At 37.3% G+C, this 22,234-nt stretch overlaps 1 protein-coding gene across 1 annotated transcript in view; it reads left to right on the plus strand.

The window, feature by feature from the left end:
* LOC121427695 (rho guanine nucleotide exchange factor 10-like) overlaps positions 1-22,234 on the plus strand; it is a 145,385-nt gene that overhangs the window by 49,607 nt on the left and 73,544 nt on the right. The window contains exons 6-7 of the mRNA XM_041624218.1: positions 14,019-14,144; positions 19,731-20,059. Of these exons, the coding sequence (XP_041480152.1) occupies positions 14,019-14,144; positions 19,731-20,059 (455 nt within the window). The remainder of the gene's footprint in view (positions 1-14,018; positions 14,145-19,730; positions 20,060-22,234) is intronic.

A 22,234-nucleotide genomic window follows, 5' to 3' on the forward strand; every position in this document is an offset into this window, starting at 1 on the left:
TGAAATCATGCGCATCAATCAAACGTTCTGTGGTTTACCAAGAGAGTTTAGGCTACAGAATGTTGTTACGCCCGTTTTAGAAGTGCCTGTCTCTGGGTAATTGATGTGTAGGTTATTCCTGCTCTGAATCGAACTTTCTTTTGACATGTCTGGGCTATTTTTGAAGAAAATTGGGTTAAAGATTTTTGTCTCACCTGCGAAGCAAAGTGAGACTATAGGCGCCGCTTTTCCGACGGCGGCGGCGGCGGCGTCAACATCAAATCTTAACCTGAGGTTAAGTTTTTGAAATGACATCATAACTTAGAAAGTATATGGACCTAGTTCATGAAACTTGGCCATAAGGTTAATCAAGTATTACTGAACATCCTATTAGAGTTTCATGTCACATGACCAAGGTCAAAGGTCATTTAGGGTCAATGAACTTAGACCATGTTGGAGGAATCAACATCGAAATCTTAACCTGTGGTTAAGTTTTTGAAATGTCATCATAACTTAGAAAATATATGGACCTAGTTCATGAAACTTGGACATAAGGTTAATCAAGTATCACTGAACATCCTGCATGAGTTTCACGTCACATGACCAAGGTCAAAGGTCATTTAGGGTCAATGAACTTTGGCCGAATTGGGGATATCTGTTGAATTCCCATCATAACTTTGAAAGTTTATGGATCTGATTCATGAAACTTGGACATAATAGTAATCAAGCATCACTGAAAATTTTGTGCAAGTTTCAGGTCTCATGATTAAGGTCAAAGGTCATTTAGGGTCAATGAACTTTGGCCGAATCAGGGGTATCTGTTGAATTACCATCATAACTTTGATAGTTTATTGGTCTAGTTCATTAAACTTGGACATTAGAGTAATCAAGTATCACTGAACATCCTGTGCACGTTTCAGGTCACATGACCAAGGTCAAAGGTCAATGAACTTTGGCCGAATTGGGTGTATCTGTTGAATTACCATCATAACTTTGAAAGTTTATGGATCTGATTCATGAAACTTGTACATAAGAGTAATCAAGTATCACTGAATATCCTGTTTGAGTTTCAGGTCACATGATCAAGGTCAAAGGTCATGTAAGGTCAATGAACTTTGGCCATGTTGGGGTTTTTGGTGAATCTCTGTAAGTTTATTGGTCTAGTTCATATTGTTGACATAAGAGTAACCATGTATCACTGAACATCTTGTGCGAGTTAGAGTAGTATTCAAAGTCAGCACTGCTGCTATATTGAACCGCGTGATGCAGGTGAGACGGCCAGAGGCATTCCACTTGTTTTTCTTTCAGTTTTGGCAGCAGGAGGGAAATGAACATGAAACTGAGTAGTTATTCTTTTAAAATGTCACCCATGCAATGAAGGGCTCATGAGATCATGTGATACTGGTATTTCATATGTTTCCTCTCATATGCAGTATATATTCGGAATGAGCTGAGTATAAATACATGCTACCCTATTGTGACCATTGTATGCTTACTACTTTCCATCATAGTTCTTCTTGCATTTTGATTCACTGTCTAATACCTCAGTCACATTTGCTGTACTGTGGCTTTAGTCAAAAACATCCATTTTATTCATTCTTATTCGAACCACCTATATTTAGCTATTACAAAAAATGTTAAAACGGCTGTTTTCGGATCACGTACGGCCGCTGTAGAGCAAATGTATCTGAGGTTTAAGGAGGACAAACTCTCACTGGTTTATAAATGCAGCAGGCGCCATGGAACCAAGGGGGGGGGGGGTTGGGTCCAAAATGCGCCCCCAATTTTAAAACCATTCCGCAGTCCTTGTTCAGGGCTTTGTTAATTAGCATGGATTGACTTAAACAAAGATATTTTGGCTGATAGGTATGACCCAGACAGACATACAGATAAAGAAAAAAAGAAAGAAAGATACTGGAATGTGATAAGACATCAGGAAAGAAATTCATTGCTAATTAGGTTTGGCCTAGTCAAGCTACGGATCAAATGGACAAAATTAAATCTTGGACTTGTAAACACAAGGCGTAAGCAATTGATCTTAGCCATGAACCTTACAATATTGTTTCCACATGTAATCGTTCATCAAATCAATAATCTGATTGATTGTGAAGCGTTTGGTGACAGGACCCCGTTGTATTGTTTTTAAACTGGCAACCAAAATTGGAATCAACCTTTAAACTAGGTTTGCTGTCTCTGAAACCTGGTTAAAGGGATCGACTGGACAGGCAGATGTTTCTTGACCCTTTGGCTTCACTCTCGGGCAGTGGTCAGAAGGAATAAGAAACGAGGGAAGAGGTAGATCGTGTTTGATAACAATGTTTTGCGATGCAAGAGAGGTGGGGCGGGGATGCGAGCTAAAAAATGGGAGAAGGAAAGTGATAGTTGCAAGTGCAAGATGGTGAAGGAGGAGAAGAGTTGGTCAGTTGGAGGAATAGATAGAAGTGTTTCAAAAACAGAGGGGGGGGGGTTATGAAGACATAAGTTGATGCCTAATGATTTAGATAGATTGTAAACCCCCGCCCCCAAAAAGGATTGTATAAAAATGAATTAGTAAATGAACATTATGAAGACATAAGTTGATGCCTAATGATTTAGATAGATCGTAAAGCCCCGCCCCCAAAAAGGATTGTATAAAAATGAATTATTAAATGAATGTATGAAAAGTCAATTTATGAAAACTGAATATGTAAAATGAATTCATAAATGAAAAGATGAATAAATGGATGAACCAACAAACAAACAAATGAATGAATGAATGGATGAATGAATGAATGAATGAATGAATGAACAAACAAATTAACAAAGTCTGCCTCCTACTGATTGGGATATTTAATTTTCTAAAATCATAAAGTAAATAAAATCCCCAAAAGAATTTTAAGTTTGACATATGGTGAATGAATTTACAGTGAAGGTAGTGATAATATAACCTACAAAATGCACTCACTAAAGTGTTCAAGACACAGAGAGTTATGAACTAAATAGACAAGTTTCGGAAAGATAAAACCAATATGGAGAAAACAAACCTAAAATAGCTGAGAGTAGAACAAGAACACTGGAAACAAAATAAAAGGAAATGCAGTAGAGATAATACAGAATACCTTGTTCAAGATGAATGCATAATAGAAGATGGAATTTCTCACCAAGGAAAAGAAATTTGAAAGAAATTTTATCAGTTCTTTGATCTGCAAACCAAGTTATCTCTAGTGAGAATCATTGATCAAAGTGTTTTTAGTCTGACACCTCTGTCAAATAGTTATAATCTAGTCTCTCTCTTTAATTATGTTTATCCTACATGCCTTTTGGGTACAAACAGATGATATGTCAGGCAATATCCTAAAGGGGCTCCATTAGTGGATATCCATGATAAGAATCTGTTATCTTTCTCAATTCATATTGTTGTCTTTCTTAGGTCATATTACTTGGTACTAATGTGTGTATGTTTATAGTGTTGTATGTACAGTCCCAAAGATTAAAGAGAAATTCCAGTAGTTGCAGTTAACACTGATTTCATGAGAAAGTCTGTAAAACAAGGCTTAATTGCCAGTATATCATCGAGGATCTAGATCTGGTACAGTTACATTAACTGGACTTTGTGAAATCTTGAAATCTACGCTGAAAAATGTTCACACCGAAAATCCCCAACACAGATAAGCGCACGTGGGACAAAGTATAATTATTGCTTAGGGCGTCGGGCCCGACGCCCTACCCGAATCCCGTGCTTATTTGCTGATTTCTCAGCAATTACACAATTTCTTCCAGAATCCTTTGGCACATGCGTTTTATTTATACAAACAGACACTTTAGTGGTCATTTCATTGGATTCTGTACGAACTCATTTTGATATCGTTACCAAAACTAGCATTTACCTTTAAAATAAAGGTGTAAACTGATGATTTAATTTTCAATGAAAGAGGAACTTATTTCATTGCAATCATAAAAGGTGCCATGTTGCAATTTGTACATACTGTATATGATAGATGGTAGAAAAGTGACATACTTTGTCCAAAAGCCGGGGGGGGGGAGCCACTTATATTGACGAGTGGTTACCATGCGCCACCAAAAAACACGTAAAAAGGATGTCCTTTTCAGGATAGGGCACGTTACGTATTTAACGTGATAAGGGTGTCAAAAACACTAAAATAATGAAAAAAGGGTATCTATTTCGCTAGGAAAATTACGTGTTTAGGGTCGAATTTGCAGGGATGATAAAACAAAATTAAATTTTTTTTTATAAAGGATGTCCTTTTTGCCCCAACAATTCGTGTTTAGAGTCCGATTTGTGCGAGGTGTAGAAGGTGGGGTTGCACTAAACCAAGTAAGGTAAAGCCGATGAGCGAAGGACCCATAACAATAAAACATTCCTGTACTTGTTTAGGGGTTCATTTCAGGGAATATTTGTCAAGAGTATTGTTTTGTTTCCAATACTTGTTAAGGGTAGGGTTTCACGTGGCATTTTCAGAATATGGAAATTACGTGTTTAGGATGCTTTTTGAGACCCCATGGTCGCGCATGGTATCCACTCGTGAATGGAAGTGCCCCCCCCCCCCCCCCCGTACAAAAGGTATATGCATCAAACACGGCAAGAAGATTGTGATAGTATTACACATATTGCTCTTACAGTTATTTAACTATAGGTACAGAAAAAGGTATTGTGCCCCAATTTTGACATGCATTTACATGTCTTACTTTGGAAGTTCAACAGAAGTGAAATGTCCATTAATATTCAAACTTTCATTATAATACTGTTGTGTATTTATGTACAAGTCATTTCAAATGTTGCTACACATTACCTTTCATTAGTGTCAAGGGGGGGGGCGGTGAAGGTCAGTTTGTGTCATTATCATGCTTTTAAAAGGTGATACTTATGAGATTTCTTTTATGAAGAGGAGAAGGGGATTAGCATGTCTGTCACATTTTCACTGAATAATTGATATTCTTAGTTTGGATTTACCAAGAGAGTACTGGATGCCTAGTATATCATATGTAAATTGCCAATACACAGGAGACTGTAATCTATCTGAATGGGGGGGGGGGGTCATGTCAGTTGTCTTGATTTTTAAAAGGTTGTTCATGTGACATTCATTAATGAATAGGGAATATCTTTTTAAGTTATTTTAATTAAATGAATCATCCACTTTAACATCATTTATATCAACCAGGGGGGGGGGGGTGTTTCACAAAGATTTAAGTATGACTTAAGTCGCACTTAAATGCCGATGCGTACATGATATGCAACACGCGATCTTATTGATAGATACGCAGTAGTGCGCGTCCGCATGGCACGATCTGACCAATGCGGCCAAGCCTTTTATACCGATAGCAACTCGGTATGACTCATACTAATCTTTGAGAAACACCCCCAGGAGAATATATAATGTTAATCATATCATTTTTTATTTTACGATAATACTTTTACCTGTCTGAAAGGGGGATATCGTGTCAATCGTGTTGCACATTTGAGCATGACGGGGTAATAAATAGAAGAGGATATGAGGGGAAATCATTGAACTAATGAATGCTTCCTATTGCTCTAAGGGTTTGCCGAGGTGTTGAAGGCAATCACTGAAGAAAAGGTCTTATGAGGAATTGACCTAGTTATCTTATGGTGTTTGTATATGGAGCACCCGAGAAAAGAAATTGAACCACACAAACTAAGAGACACCATCAATATTTGTCAACTTAAGAAAAAAAAAATGGATTCCCAGAAACCAGCTGACACTGTCAACTTAAGAAATTAATACACTGTATTTGGAATTTAAAAAATAACAATTTCTACTTGTAGGGAATTCACTTTGTTTCATGCTTCCTATTTATGAAGTAAGTCATTTTCAAACATGGATGAAAGAGCTTACAGGAAATTGACCTAGTTATTGCTTTTGTATATGGAGCACCCTAAAAAAAGATGGCTTCCCCCAAACTAACAGATGCTCTCCATATTTATTTGCAAATTTAAGAAACAGAAGAAACAGTAATACACTGTATTTGATATTTGTAAAATAACAATGTCTTTTTTGGGGATTTTTTTTAGAACTCCTTTGTTTCATAAAGCAAGTCGTTGTCATAGATGGGAGAATGGTCTTGTGAGAAATTGACCTAGTTCTGGGGTTTGTAGATGGAATTACCTAGAAAAAAGATGGAACTCCAATGAACATTTTATAAAGTAAGTCTTAAAGATTGAAGAAAGGTCTTCTAAGAAAAGTGACCTAGTTTTTGTGTTTGTGTAATATGGATTGCCCTAGAACAGAATTTGAACCCCATAAACTAACAGATATACTGCAAATGATTATTTTTTAAGTAGAAGGAACTGTATTTAAAGTTTGAAAAACAGCATTTCCTTTTTACAGGAAATTCATTTGTTTTTATGATAGATTGAAGATTTTATTAAGGGAGTTCACTTCAGTTTAAGGGAGAAAATATATCGGTTCGGCACTTTTTTGTCATATCGAAAAATCTTTTCCTGAAAGCAGGAAACAAGAAATATAGAAAGCAAAGGAGGGTGAATTTAAGCCAGAGGGATTGCTGTATATGGTATGTTTAATACAATAAAATTTTGCATCGCTCACAAATCCAGGACATATTCTCTTTGCCAATATCAGTACTCAAGATTATCTGCATTTTATACAGGAAGCGTGTGTGACACTTGTTGATATGTACCTTCAAACCAGGGGGTTTCCCCTTCGCTATTGAAATGAACGACAATCCTTAACCTTCTCTGGATTTAATGCGAAGGTTACAACCATTTTGGCTCTCCATTGCCCATATCACCCTTGATAGAGGGATTTGCATGATCCTTTGCGGCATCGTTTGAATATATTTGTCTTATTTTACAGAAAAAAGAGACTCTGACTATAAGCTTGGTTAAGATCAAACCTTTGCATTTTTTGAGGTAAAATAACAATATCTGGTCTCCTTTATTTCTTTAATCATGATATAAACCGCTGTTTCAAAATTGCCTCCAATTTTGGAGGGAAATGCAAGGTTTTCTGGATTTTACATTTTCCTCTATCTGTAAAAAATAACTCAACAGATAAAACAAAGTATGAATCAGGTTTTGGATCGTCAATTTCCTTGTAGAATTTTTTCCAGCAAAACTTTAATAATAGGTTTAATTGTTTTCCGGACTCTAGGTGCTCAAGACCTGGGGCCTGTCTTACACGTAGTTGTGATTGATCCATTCAATTGCAAACATGGAAAGCCAGCAAGGTCAACAGATAAAATGTTCAAAAATATTTCTAGCTATGAATGTATAGCCATGAAATTCATTGCTTTTTTTTTGACAATGTGGTGTGTTCTCCTTTCTTCATAAAGGGCATTTTGCAGATTTTCTGTCGAAAAAATCATGACACCGATGGATTTCCATAGAGTTAAGATTGATTGGATCAATCGAAACTCTTTGTAAGACGAGGCCCTGATAATTCACAACTATGGAAAGCCAGCAACGTTAACAACTAAAATACATGTTTTTTTCAAAATAATTTCTAGAAATGATGAATATTCATACATTCACTGTTTACTTGATAATGCAGTATGTTTTTCTCTATTTTCAAAGGACATTGTGCAAATTTCCTAAAGAAAAAAATATAACAGTGATGGATTTTAATATACTTGAGATTGATTGGATCAATCATAACTCTTTGTGAGACAGGGCCCTGGACAATGTTTCTTGGAAGCTGTCAGTAAGATTGAATACAAGCTGTATCAATTCCAGTGGATTTGATTGACTCTGAAAACCTTTTTTCCTGAACAATACAAAGAATATTTTTTAATAAGAAACAGTGATCACTTAGGTGAAATAGTTCCCATAAATAGCTATTATCTTAGTGTATTCTTTTCTCTCTAACTCATTGTATTAAAAGGTTTTCTGCTTGAAAGCTTAAACATTTTGTTATGTACATGCTGACCGAATCCTTGGCATGCTTGCAGCCTTATGTATGGTTTACTGAGTACCTTACATAAGGTCTATTGAGTAGACTATAGCATTCCTGATTGATAAATGGTGTAATCTAAGTTGTGAATAGTCTATCGCCAACATGGGACCGGGTCATGAATAATTTGAGCATTACGCCACTGCGACCTCGTGAATAAATAAGCGTGTTCTTCCAAAGTGCGAAATAGAACGATCCCCTCTGTGGAATAATTGCATCCCCCACCTTGAAATACCAAGTCAAAATAAATGATGATCGAGGGTGAGTCTGGGATAGTTTATCGGTGTAAAAATCTAGGGCATGTTCAGACGTGACACGACTATCAGCAACAATGCCCAGCACAGTTTTTTATACAAAGTAAAAAAAGTAAATAAAAACGGACGAGTGTTTCATCAAACATTCATTGATTTTATCATTGGCTGAGATGCACAGATGTCTGACTGTTACTATGGTAACTGTCAGATGACATGGTCCTTTTATGAAATGCTTCCTTGGAAGTCACCTTTGGGGGTGCTTCATCTAAAATTGTTTTCAAGATCGTAATGATGGATTATATGAAGGGGAAAAAAGCAGTTGTTTATGTTCAAGTTAGCAGGTGTATATTTGCCTCGGGTATTCTTGATAAAACGTGTATGGCAATGAACTCCCTGTAAACTCATTAATCACTTTTTTTTGTGGCAAGAGCAAGGGCAATTTATATGTTGTAAGATGGGTTAAACTAACGAATACACTTTTTCTGGTTTGAGTCCTTGTTAGTAATAAGAATTGGTATTGAAGGGGGTATTGATTTTAGATGGAAAATTAAGCCTTTTTTATTTCATTAGATGGGTGAAACCAAGTAAACCCTTATTTTCAATTTTTGTTTGTGGTTAGTAATTAAACTGTTGGGGTAATAATGGAAAGGGGAGGGGTATGAATTGGAGTTTGATGGGTTATGTTTGATAAAAGGAATAAAGCAATAAACAATTGCTAGAATAAGAACGGGGGGGGATGGTGTTTCACAAAGATTTAAGATTCACTTATACCGCGTTTACTCTTGATCGGATTTTGGTTCAGAACCAAAAGCCGATGCAGAATCGGCTTTTGGTTCTGAACCAAAATCCGATGCAGAATCGGCTTTTGGTTTATCTTTCACTGCGTTTACACGCTGTTACAGCTCGCTGTGCAGAGCCACGAGCCGATGCAAAAACCTGAAATAATACGCACACCAACAATATACGTCATAATAAAGACAACGCTGGATCCGTGCGCTTACAGTTACGTGACAATTGTAAAGTTAATGAAATGCGCACCAATTGCCGAAGCAGAATCGGCTTTCTATTGACACATAGTAAAAAAGCCGATTCTTCATCGGCTCGTGGTTCTGAACTTACTATTTTGGTGGTGCAAAATTGCCGGTTTTGAACCGCGAGCCGATGCAAGTTAATCACATTTACACGCTATGAAAAAGCTGATGCAAAAGCCAATTAAGTGTAAACACAGTATCAGTGTCACACTTAGATGCCTAGATGCCTGCGATTGGTCAGATCATGCCGAGAGGATGTGCACTACTTCGCATTGATCAATAACATTGCATGTTTTGTATCATGTATGCATCAGCACTGAAGTGCGACACCAAGTCATACTTAAACCTTTGTGAAACACCCCCTCCCCTGGTAAGGGAGAGGAGGGAACAGAATTTATAGCATAATGGAAAACAGTTAAGAGTACGTGCAAGAGAGAGAGAGAAAGAAAGACTGGGAAGAGGGGACAGGAACTAGGGTGAGGAAAATAGAAAGGTCTTTGGAAAGAGAGAAAGAGAGAACAAGATAAAGAAATTTAGAGAAAGAGAAACAATGAAGAGGGTATAGAAAAAGAGAATTCACTTTGGGGAATCCACCCCAAAAAGATCAGGTCATGTGGGGATGAAGGCAAAGTCGTGAATGACGATCTGGGACGATGCTAGCGCTGCGTGAAATACGTGACATGGCATATCGTGTCCCCCTCTTCGTGGCATAAATTGTCTCTCATCTCCACGGAGGATAATTGGAAGATTCGGTCTGGGGATTATTCGCTTGACTTTTTTTACGGCATCCAAGAGATAAATTTACAGATGAGTTTGTGATGTCATAGAAGTAAGTTTCTGTTACACTTACAGGCTAATGTTACGGATGCAGCTGGTTTGGGTGGATTGATTTTTATTTCACTTTCATATTTTTATTTTTTACTTGATTGAGGATCAGATTTTAAAGTGACTTCTGATTTTACTTGTTCTGCTGTGATTTCTTATCACTCTTCTAAGAAAATGCTAATTTCATATGTTAGATATACATGCATATTTCAGGTAGATTTGAGTTTGGTGGAAATGGAGGGGGGTGCAACTGTGTATGGAGTCAATGTCAATTGTAATTTTTCTTTTTCTTTATAGTAGTCACAACTACTAAAGTCCATTATTGTTATTGTTTACATTATTATTGTCATCAATGTATTCATCGTGATGACAACAAACACCGTAATTACCATTGATATCATTACCATTGGTGTAATCTCCATTGTCCTTACAGTTAATACCATCATCAGTGTCATCATGATCATCAGCACTTTCATCACAATCACCAGTGCCATTATCAAAAGCAACACCATCTTTGTCATCGTCACCATCGTCATTACCATCATCATCACCATCATCACCATTTATCATCATCAGCATCATAGTCGTCACCATTATCACCATCGTCGTTATCATCATATCATTATCATGATCATGATCATCATCATCATCACCATCATCACCATCATCATCATCACCATCATCATCATCATCCTCATCCCCATCATCATCACCATCATCATTATCATCACCATTTATCATCATCATCAGCATCATAGTCGTCACCATTATCACCATCGTCATTATCATCATATCATTATCATGATCATCATCACCATCATCCTTACCGTCATTACCATCATCATCACCATCATCATCATCATCATCACCATCATCATCATCATCATCATCACCATCATCATCATCATCATCATCATCACCATCATCATTGTCACCAGCATCACATAATCTAGAGTAGATGTGAATGTATTATTCTCCATCTCAGAGTGCACCATCCAGGCCTACAGAAGTATTGCTTCGATCATCCGCCATTCTTATATTCCTCCATCCGACCCACATTCCACCCATCGCACCGGGATATGATTTGAAATCATTACTTAATCTGAGCCCATCTTCGTGGAAACTGCGAAAAAACGGCAAAAACAGATCGTATCTTTCCAGGCCTTTTCTGTTTGCCTGCAACCGGAGTTTGCCAAAATAACCCTCCAAAGCGATGGAATTCGAAATCCGATCCCATCGCCATAGCAACCTCCCTTGAGACTACCAGATGACCTTAAATCAGCACTTGCCTTGATCACTGTGTTAACAAGTTTACCTCCGTTTAAACGATTTTGATCGTTTGCCGGGACTGTCGTACCCTATATGATAGAATGTGAGATTCATACCGATGGAAAAAAAAAGGTTGCGGGATGCGCAATGGGCGTTGAGATGATGGGATAGGCGTGGGTCTCGGATGTCAGGTGTACAGTTTTTCTCTTTCTGCATGGTTGCCGGTGTGGCATTTTAATCTAAAAGATGAGACGGACTCTCCCCTCTAGGGACACTTAGGCAAAGTAGATGTTATATGCCTCTGGGATTTGGGTTACATTGAAGGGGTATTGGGAAAGAGAGAGAGAGATGTTAAAATATGTGGTTTGTGTCTATGGGGTGGGGGATACAGTAAAAATGGAGAATGTGTTTGAGTGTGCATGTGTGTGTATGTGTGTGTGTGTGTGAGTGAGAGAGAGAGAGAGAGATAAAGAGTGATGGGCTGTTAAAGCCTTAAGATCTCAAATCTTTTTATATCAAAATATGGCAATTCTAGAAACCCCTTATTGTCTCCTTATTCCTGTACAGATCTCTTTAAAGGTAAATGCTAGTTTTGGTAACGATATCAAAATGAGTTCGTACAGAATCCAATGAAATGACCACCAAAGTGTCTGTTTGTTTAAATAAAACGCATGTGCCAAAGGATTCTGGAAGAAATTGTGTAATTGCTGAGAAATCAGCAAATAAGCACAGGATTCGGGTAGAGCGTCGGGCCCGACGCTCTAAGCAATAATTATACATTGTCCCACGTGCGCTTATCTGTGTTGGGGATCTTCGGTGTGAACATTTTTCAGCGTATATTTCAAGATTTCACAAAGTTCAGTTAATGTAACTGTACCAGATCTAGATCCTCGATGATATACTGACAATTAAGCCTTGTTTTACAGACTTTCTCATGAAATCAGTGTTTACTGCAACTACTGGAATTTCTCTTTAAGCAAAAAAAAAAAGAAAAGGGCCCCTACTCCAAACTATAAAGAGACAAGTTTCAACAACCTATTCTCCACATGTTGGAGAAAAAGTAAAGAAATCAGAAAAGGATGAAAGCTAGAGGAGGTATGTGAGGGAGAGAAAGGACTTGGAATGAAGGTAATGAAATGAGAGGGGAAGACAAGGAGAAGAGGAGAGAAAGAAAAGGGAGAGCTGATGAAAGAGAGAGAGGCGAAGCTGAAACAGAATTTTCTAAAAGTTAGAGAGGAGAGAAGTAAAGGAATGATTGGAAAGAGAAACAGAAGGAATGAGAGAAGGAAAGATGATAATTGGAAAAAGAGAGTAATAAGATACTCTGACCATCACAGAAAGAGCTATACCTGGACCATTCTCATGTTACATAAACCCCATTTCCATACAATGAACTGCCCCTCATAAAGGCCATACCTTCTTTTAGAGGCACGAATCACCCAAAACCTATTTTTCTTCCATTAAGTTGCTTTTCTTTTTTCCCCCAATTTTCAAATTTATGACATTTTAAAAACCAATATTCAGGATAGAGGCATCGACCCTCATGAAATTTCATCCATTGGCTTTATGATCATAATATACTTGTGATTTGTTTTCTTAAATCCAATGTTCACATCTGTCTTGAGTGTTGCTTTTTGTGAAGTTTTCTTTGTTTTTCATATTTATGTCAAATGCTTACACTGTCTTTCTACAAGAATAAAGAAAAGTAAAAAAAAAAATTATTACTTGAACTAAAAATGAATCATTTTGAGTGAACTCTTACAATGAAATTGAAGTTGTGTTAACAAAATGTGTCTTTTTTTTTTTGGGGGGGGGGCTCACTTCAATAAGTTAAGTAATTCCATCATGTGTTAGTTCTATGTTTTGTTTTCTCATCTGTATTGTATTTTTATTCATTCAAATTACCTTTGTTTCTTTGTATCTTTGCCTCAGATAACTTCCATTAAACATGTCTTTCATGTTTTTCATTCAGGTTTATTTTTTCTGTTTTTTTTACTGATATCTCATTCACAATGATTATTTTTTCCACATTAATGTTATCATTGTTAATGTCTTTATTGTAATACACTTATTATATATTACAACAGAAAATATGTATATTTTAATATTTTATTGTCAAATCATTAATGATATTGCACATGCAGTCATGTTAACCATGCTATCTTTTTTGGACCTATTGTTCAAGTCTGTTTTAATTTATGTGAAATCTAAAGTTAATAATAATATTGTAATTCTTTTTGAGATAAAAAGGAGTATCATTAAACACATACACAAGAATTTTGGAAGAATATTCAGTACATTCTCCAAAGAATTCTTGAAGAATTAATATTTTTTTTATCTCAAAAATTCTTCAAAAAATGTACATCATATTATTTGAAGAATTCATAAAGAATTTCTATTTTTGAAAGAATGATACAATAATAAACAGGACGGGCTGATCTTTCTACTTAATAATCTTTTTTAAAGGATTCTTTTGAGTTAAACAAATGTAGCATTATCTTACCACTATTTCTTTATGTTTAAACATCTAACCCAATTACTCATCCCTTTCAAACAATTAGTTTATTCTTCTGCGTTTTCATTACATACAAAACAATGTATTATTTATTCCAATTTCGTGTTACCTATTTTATTTATTTCTCCATGTTCATGTTATATACTAACCCACTTGCCCGATCCATCTTTACATCCGTCATTATTTCCCCCTTTCATTTCATTTCACTCTCTCCGTCCAGCTACTGCCCGTTCTGACGAATACACCGCTTCTCCTCTTCATCTAGCCCACCGCTTTGATGCCCTTGAAGTCAATATGCTAGAGGGCGGTGTTTACGAGGATCTGCAGTTTGACGAGAGCGAGCAAGGTTAGAACACCAAGTTTCATATTCATGGGTTTAAATATTTAATTCTCAATGTGTGATGGATGACAACACGACTTATTTATTGAAGTATGATGACCTTTCTGTATAGAGTGAGTTCAGTTTCATGTCTCAAGGTTATGTATTTTTCACAATCTGATAACAAATACAAGAACAATAGTATAAATACAGAAATATATTCAAACTACTAAATACATTAAAATACGAAAGGTAACAACATTATAAATACATAAAAAACATTAACAACAGAAAGTGGTGGGATTTAAAAGGGCCTAAATATCCTTTGGAGGTCAATCCTTACAATACGTAGAGGCTACAAAAACAAAACCGGGGGGGGGGGGGGGGGGATAAGGCTCATTTAAAAGTTGAGGCTACAAAGTTGAATACTAATTGACATTAAACAAGATGATGATATGAAAAATCAAATATATTAATTTTTAAAAATAAAATCAAGGATATCATGGATGTTTGGAGGATGTGAAAGGTTTACTTTCAAATTGCCAGTTCTGTATTACTGTTAGCTTTTTCACTTTTAACTGAAATTTAAATCCATAATTTATTGTTCGAAATAGACATGAAATGATATACTCCGAAAATTTGCTTTGCCCAATTGATCGTGGGCCCGGCAGCCACTGTGCAGCGCCAGATCGACGAAGCTCTATCCCTTTCATTGTTTAACGCCAAACAGGGTAGCAGCAACTCCCATCTTTTAACGTCTTTTGGTCCGACGCGGCCGGGGTTTGAACCCCCGACCTCCCGGTTGTGAGACGGACGCTCTACCAACTGAGCCAACACACCGGTTGTGCTGTTAATGTTCCCAAAAGGAGGAAAAGGATAAAGATGAATGGAAATAGATTTGAAGTAAAATGCATTCGTAATCATCTGCGAAAATGAAGGAAGTAAATTGATAAGAGGACTTAATTTGGTAAAAAGATGAAATTACGTTTAATTACTGGAAGAGGAAATGGAAAGGGTTTTATTTCATATCGAAGTAGATTCATGAGTGGAATTGTGGAATAAGATTTGGTTGTCAACCCCCCCCCTCTACCAAATACCCTAAAATTAAAGATATTTAGCGGAGACACTCTTGAAGTGGTTTCCAATAGGTTTTAAGAGTACAGTGGCCTGTTGCAGAGAGAGTTGCAATTAAACGCAACTCTAATAATCAAATGCAACTTGATTTTCAACCAATGAAACACACATATTGGGCACTTTTGATTGATTTTTTCATGTTGTGATTGAACACTACTATTTGTGCAACTGGCCCCGGGAGCAAGCCTGCTCAAAAGGGCATAGGGGGGAGGGGGAATACCGGGAAAAGGTCGACGCACAAATGAAATTGCAGATTAATTGCCGGATAGGCGCGAGAGGTTCGATGCATTAGAGCACATGAGTTAGAAATGAAATTATGAAAGAGGGGGAAGACAGAGAAAAAAGGGTATCATGGATGATAAAGTACACTTCTGGGTTCAAGCGAGGTGCGATATCGCCCTTTGTAGCATTCTGGTGTAACGTCGCAGGTGCTAAAGGCGACGCCTCGGCCCGACGGTGGCAGAAAGTGCCGGGCCATCAGGAGAACGTCGTGATACGCAGTAATTGACATTCAGAATACATTTGAAGACTGTCCCCACTCCCTGGCTTTTGGCTGGGAGCCTGCTGCAAGGTGTTTTTATGTTGATGGAATAACAGACCACGCCCCCATGGTGTCTCTGTGTGGGGGTGTGATGGTGTTGATTAGATGATTCCTCCTTCCTCCTCTTGCTGAAATTATGCTTTCCTTCATTTTGGAAATCTGTGTCTTCATATTTCACAAATTTTGATTAAAATAATCAGTTTTGGTACAGCAAAATTGGATGATAGCATTAAAAACAGAAATATTAAAGCTTTTTGACACGCACTCATCAGAGTAAAATCACATCAATTAAAAAAACGCTAGAACAAAACAATATATCATGGGACCGTAAAAGACTGGATACTAAATGACGAGGTGTGAAAAAATGTGTAATGTGGTTTCTTTTCATTTAGCATCTTGTCCACAATTTTCTATTGACACTTATGCTCTCAGCCAATCAGATATCATGATTTCAATAGCTTATAACGATTGCCAGTGGAATTCCCCCCCCAAAAAAAAAAAAATCATGGAACTTCAATATCAGTAAATATTTTGGGCTTTATAGTAATAGTAATAAGCATTTTGGCTTTAACAATTTAGGCATGACACCTCTGTCTGACAATTAGAACCACTATACAAAATTCAAAATTCTGTGAAAGGGGACCTGTCTTTAATATTCATCATGTATATTCTTAGGCCTTTATTCTGAAATCAAGCGCTGGTTTAAAGTTGTGGTTTAGCTATGGAGAGCCAATTGGGGCACAAATCCCTTACAGTTCACATTCAATTTATTAACTCATATCACATCCAAATTGTTCATAATTGTCTGAGAATGATAACTGAAGTATTGTGAAGTATTTTTCTTCATGATGAAAGGAAAAGGAAACAAAACTGTAAACATAGGAAATATACAATATAAATAGAATTTTTGAATTTTTGGCTCTTCATAATTTAAGCACAGAGTTAGACAATGGTCTAAGTTAAACCTGACTTCAGAATATGGGCCTTAGAGTATATGTGCTCGCTTGAATTATAGATTAATGGATGTATGTATTATTATAGTTTATGTCCAGAAAATCACATCTAATGCATATAATCCAATATACCACATAATATGGAATACATTATACCATTAGGAACATGCCAGACAGATTTGTGGCTAACAAGGCCAGTCTGTATACCCTTCTTTTTCACCATGGATTGCATGTTGGCTCCAAGAGTATTTGTTATTAATGACTCACATTTTCTCCAAACCAAGCAAAGAGCTCCCTAATGCTACAATGAGCTTACAAAATATCCAATTTCCATTATGCATTTTGTAAAGAGAATGTAGCTTGCTCTCTGCTCTGCATGATTGCTCATTTGCATGAAGGAGGACTGATTATGAAATTGCATGTTATTTTTTACCCTCGACATTTGATTCTATACACATTTTTACAGGTGTCTCATCACCAAGAGTTATGTAAGACAAAAGAATGGTGCAGTATTTTACAGTAATCATTGAATTTCAAGAACAACCAAATTTGCTGGATAGGTTGTCACTTTGTGAACTAAGAAGATCAATTTTTTTAGCTATTTTCTTAGTTGATGGTTTTGCTATAGTGGGATAATATTATAGATCAAAACTTGGTTAGATGAAAACTGTTAGGGAATGATGTCCAAAATGCAAAAGAAAAAGAGACTATTATTAAACAATAAATGATTTTCTTGTGTTGCAATCCCTTCATTAAAATACAGTTGATTGTGGATGCCTTACGACATCAAAACTAACAATGGACAATCATCAAGGTTTCGAGATGTTTCCACAGAATTTGTCTTCCTCACAGAAATTGAATTTCTGCAAATAAAAGACAAACTAGTCAATTATGTGGTAATATTTGTGATTCTCCAAACTGTATTTTTTCTTCGAAAGAGAGATGGCAGGCTGAAATTTAACAAAAAGTGGTTAGTTTTTATGTCATTATGTTGGCCGAAAGCTTCCTGTGGAGATGCAACTCCGTTTCACTTTTCCACGAAAATTCAATTAAACATCGGACAAGACGTGACAACCGCATGGGAAATGTAGATGGGTTCCCCTATCGCTGCCAGGTCCCTTAAGGCCCTTTTTACATCTCCATCGCCATGACGATGAAGATGGTAGAACTTGGAGGACTGGTATGTACAAGGGATGCCATCTTTTTGCTTTGGAGGTTGTCTGTGTATGGGAGGATGAGGAGGGAATAGTTTGTTTATCCGGGAATATTGATGAGGAATGGAAGTTCATAAATCAACACTGCAAGTGCTGATTAAACTTGAAGCAGTCAGAGCTTTTAGGGTGAGAAGAGAGGGAGGGACGGAGGAAGAGAGGGAGGGAAATTCACAAAGGAGGTATGTAGGTTGGTGGGTCAGAGTAAGATCAGAGTCACAGAGAGAGACAGAGAAGAAAGGCAGAGAGAGAGAGGGAGAGGAAGACAGAGAGGGGGAAGATGGGGTACACTGCAAAAACTGTGATGTTGACTTAACACCAGCCCGGAATCTATATATGTCCACACCAGAGAAGTGTTAAACAACACCAGTTTTGTTTTGGTCTAACACCAGATAGGTGTTTATACAACACCAATTAGTATTAAAACAGCATCAGTTTGATTCCAAACTGGTGTTGTTTCATTACTTGTCTGGTGTGGACATATATAGATTCCTGGCTGGTGTTAAATCAACACCAGAGTGTATGCAGTGTAGGGAACAAGAGGGAGAAGGGAGGTAATAGAGAGAAAAGGAGAACAAGAAATGGTGAGAGAGGAGGAAGAAGAAGGTATTGATAGAAGTAGATAGACGGGAGAGCAAGAAGAAAGAGAAAGAGAGAAATAAAGAGAAGAGATAGAAAGAAGAATGAAGGATAGAACAAGGGGGGGGGGTGACAACAAATACAAATATAAAAGAAGTACATAAAATACATCTTGGAAATGTGAAACTATTAGGTGATGTGAGAATTTAGGAACAAAAAGTTGCAGAAGCACTATGTAACTTTTATATAAAAGAGGATTAATGAGAGTTGGAGAGGGAGGGGGTAGTTAAGAAGAATGTAAGATAGAATGAGAGCCAGAAGGGGGGGGATGGCTGGGGTGGTTATGGTAAGGGGGTGAGGTAAATGGAAGTAGAGAACCATTCATCATTAAAGACATTGATAATACCCATGGATATTTGATTGAAGAGAAACGGTGGTGAGGATTACCGGAAAGCGACATGAGAAAACAAATAAAAGAAGATAAAGAATGAGAGGATTTGAAATGAAAGATGGTGGGAAAGTGGGGCAGAGCTCGGCGAAGACGACATGGGCTTAATCACAGATCTCAAAGAGACACGTAGATACAAACACCTGGAGGGCTGATTAAACTTAAACTGCGCAGAAAGTGATGAATCGTCGAGCTTATAGGAACTTCATCCTCCAGTCACGTAATAAAAGCACAAGAGATAGAGGGACTCTGAAAGGGAAAGATGATTAGAGAGAGAGAGAGAAAAAAGAGAGGCAGGGAGAAAGAGAGATACAAAGTATTTAGAAGAGATGATGGAAAAATGGGAGATGGAGAACGAGAGGGAGGGAGAAAGAGAACTTCTACCTTCAAAGAGCATTTCAATATACATTTACCACATTCCTTTCTGAGTATTATAAACATAGATTAAAGAAAATTATGAAGGATTGTGACAAAATCATGATATTTGGGGTGTAAGTTCTGTTATTAATTCATTGACGAATACATCTAATGATGCGTATCTTACAGAAAGGACCATAAGCTTCATCCAATGTTTAGTGCCAAGGGCTATGCATAAATGTGCCTGGAACATCAGTAACAATAGTAATGATAATAACAAGTTAGTCTTATATTGCACATTTTGTGAAATCCATATCAAAGCACTTTATCTTTATCATTTCATATCAAACCCATTTGAAGTTACTCTTGACCAACTCTCTCACTCTGTAGGCTTCTTCATCGATGACGATCTTCTGTACGAGGACATCCTCGGTCCACCAGAGGAGGAGATTCCCCTGGAGGACTTCTACGAATCGGACAACTGCTCCGACTGCTCCTGGGGCTCCGAGGAATGGGACACCTACGACAGCGAGCAGGAGGAGATGGTCCACAGCTACGTGGACGCAACGGACCACTCCCCCAAGGGAGCGGTGGAGCGGGGCGGCGGAGGAGGGGGCAATGGCGGGGGCACAGGAGGCAACCATGTCGGCAGCTCTCACAGGAGATCCATGGTCTCCACGTACAGCATGGAGAAGGCCCCGCAGAGGGAGGAGGCAAAGGTAAGCTGGATCCTTGCCGTGCTCCTTAAGAATATACCCTAGAGCATTTCATGAGGTGTTTTGTCAGTGATTACATCCTTGGACAGTTGTTACAAGCCACTGAAATCCTTGCATCTGATTGGCTGAAAGCAACACTGTCCGTGAAAGTCACAGACAGGATGCTTCTTAAAATGCCCTTCTAATGTCAGGGGCAGATCCAACTGTAAGAGACATACCATTCCGTAGTCCATATTGTTTGTTGGTAGACCTGACTGAAGTATTATGTCTGATCATGCATGTTTGTTCAAAATATTTTCTAGCTGTGATTTATATTCATGCATTCATTGTTTTCTTGAAAATTCACTGCACTTCTCTTTGCATAAGAAGGGCATTGTGCAAATTTTTTGTAGAAAAAATTATGACACTGATGGATTTCCATAGAGTTACGATTGATCGGATCAATCATAACTATTTGTACAACAGGGCCCAGGTTGGATCTGCCACTGCCTAATAATATCACTCAAAGGTGCTCCTGTTCATTCCTTTATATAAGTATACAGTGGAACTGCCGTTGGGGCAGCATTGGCATAGGACGTAGGATAAGCTCTGTCAAGATGTGAGGGTGAATGTAAAACCTGTACGTGACTAGAGATGGCATTTAATGTTAACTTTCTGCTCTCAACATGGCAAACAGGAAAAGCAGAAACTTGATAAGTGCTTGTAGTTGCTCTATGTTGCTGCTTTGCTCAATGCTAGCTACCGTGTTAAAAAGCTACCAGTAAGCAAACAAAAAAACAAACAAATGTGTTTTTCCATTGATATTGGCAATAGACTTAAGAGTTAGTTTTCTCATTTTAGGTTCCATTTTCATTTATTCCAAATTCTTGCTCAGATTGAGCTTAGCTGGGCAGATTCTTTTGTAATATTCAGACATAGGGAGTGTAATGGCATTCTATATGCATTTACCTGCATTATTTTTTTAAATTTGATTAATTGATATGACCTTTGTTTCGTCACTATACTTAATCTTCAATATATCGATACTATGTATTAAAATTTATATAACTTATTATATAACCTCCTCGAGGAGGCACGATAGCTCTGTTGGTATAGCAGGGATTTAGTATTCCAGTGACCCGGGTACGATTTCCAGTTGGTTCGCTAGTGCCCTTTTGGTAAGGCATTTAAATCATTACCAGGTCCTTCAGAGAGGACCTTAAGCAGTTAATCTAATGGTTGCTTCCTTACAAGCATTCTTGCTTTCTTAGAAATCAGGTAAAAAAATCACCACCATTAAGAGTGTACCAACCATATATATATATATATATATATATATATATAAGTAAGGCTTGTTTATAAAGAAAAGTCAAGTCCTTTCCAATGCATTTATGGGCCTTTTCAGATGTGAATCTTAATCATCATTGTAATGATTGCGTTTGTGATTCTAACATGTTCTAGTTTGGAGTCACACATGCTAAACATTTGTCATTAGCCTTATTTTTCTCTGGAATCATCATTCAAATTACATTTTTTTTACCATGTGAAAGGGCGGTGTATCTCTTTTCGAATAAGAATATTCTTTCTTTGATCGACCAACTTTCTTTTCATTGACCAGAAATTTACAATGATATGCACCTACCCTCCGGGATCTGCACACGTTTGCAGACCTGCTTAATGGTGATGGCATGGCAAACTGTCATGTAACATAATGCATGCTGTATACAATAAAAAGCATTAAGAACTAGGCTCAAAATGACTTTGACTGTGTGTCTAATTTGATAAGCATAATGCATACTCCTCCCTCTATTTATGGAAATCATGATTTTCAATGCATTCACGGATATACATTTACTTCTGAATAGAACCGTAGCCATCTCGAAATCACCAAGAATCGCCCGTGACATGGCGCAAGTCACGAAGCACCAGTTAACGGCTCTTTTAGCAATGTAATGTGATTGCGGAATGAATTTCTGAAGCGATTCTTGCTTGCAAATGGCAGGCTTGGAAAATTCAGCTGCATGTTTGACCTTAATGTTCCAGTTTTGCATTGCTCTCATTTCTGTGCCTTTGTTTGCCAGTATTGGAGAGCAAAGGAAAATACAAATTTCATTACGTAGGAGAAGCTTCCGCCTCTCTCCGCTTAAAATTGTTCCAATTTCATTTTTTTTCTTGTGTCAAAAAAATCTTAGAGCTAGT

The sequence above is a fragment of the Lytechinus variegatus genome, chromosome 14, assembly GCF_018143015.1.
Source record: "Lytechinus variegatus isolate NC3 chromosome 14, Lvar_3.0, whole genome shotgun sequence".
Classification (NCBI taxonomy): domain Eukaryota; kingdom Metazoa; phylum Echinodermata; class Echinoidea; order Temnopleuroida; family Toxopneustidae; genus Lytechinus; species Lytechinus variegatus.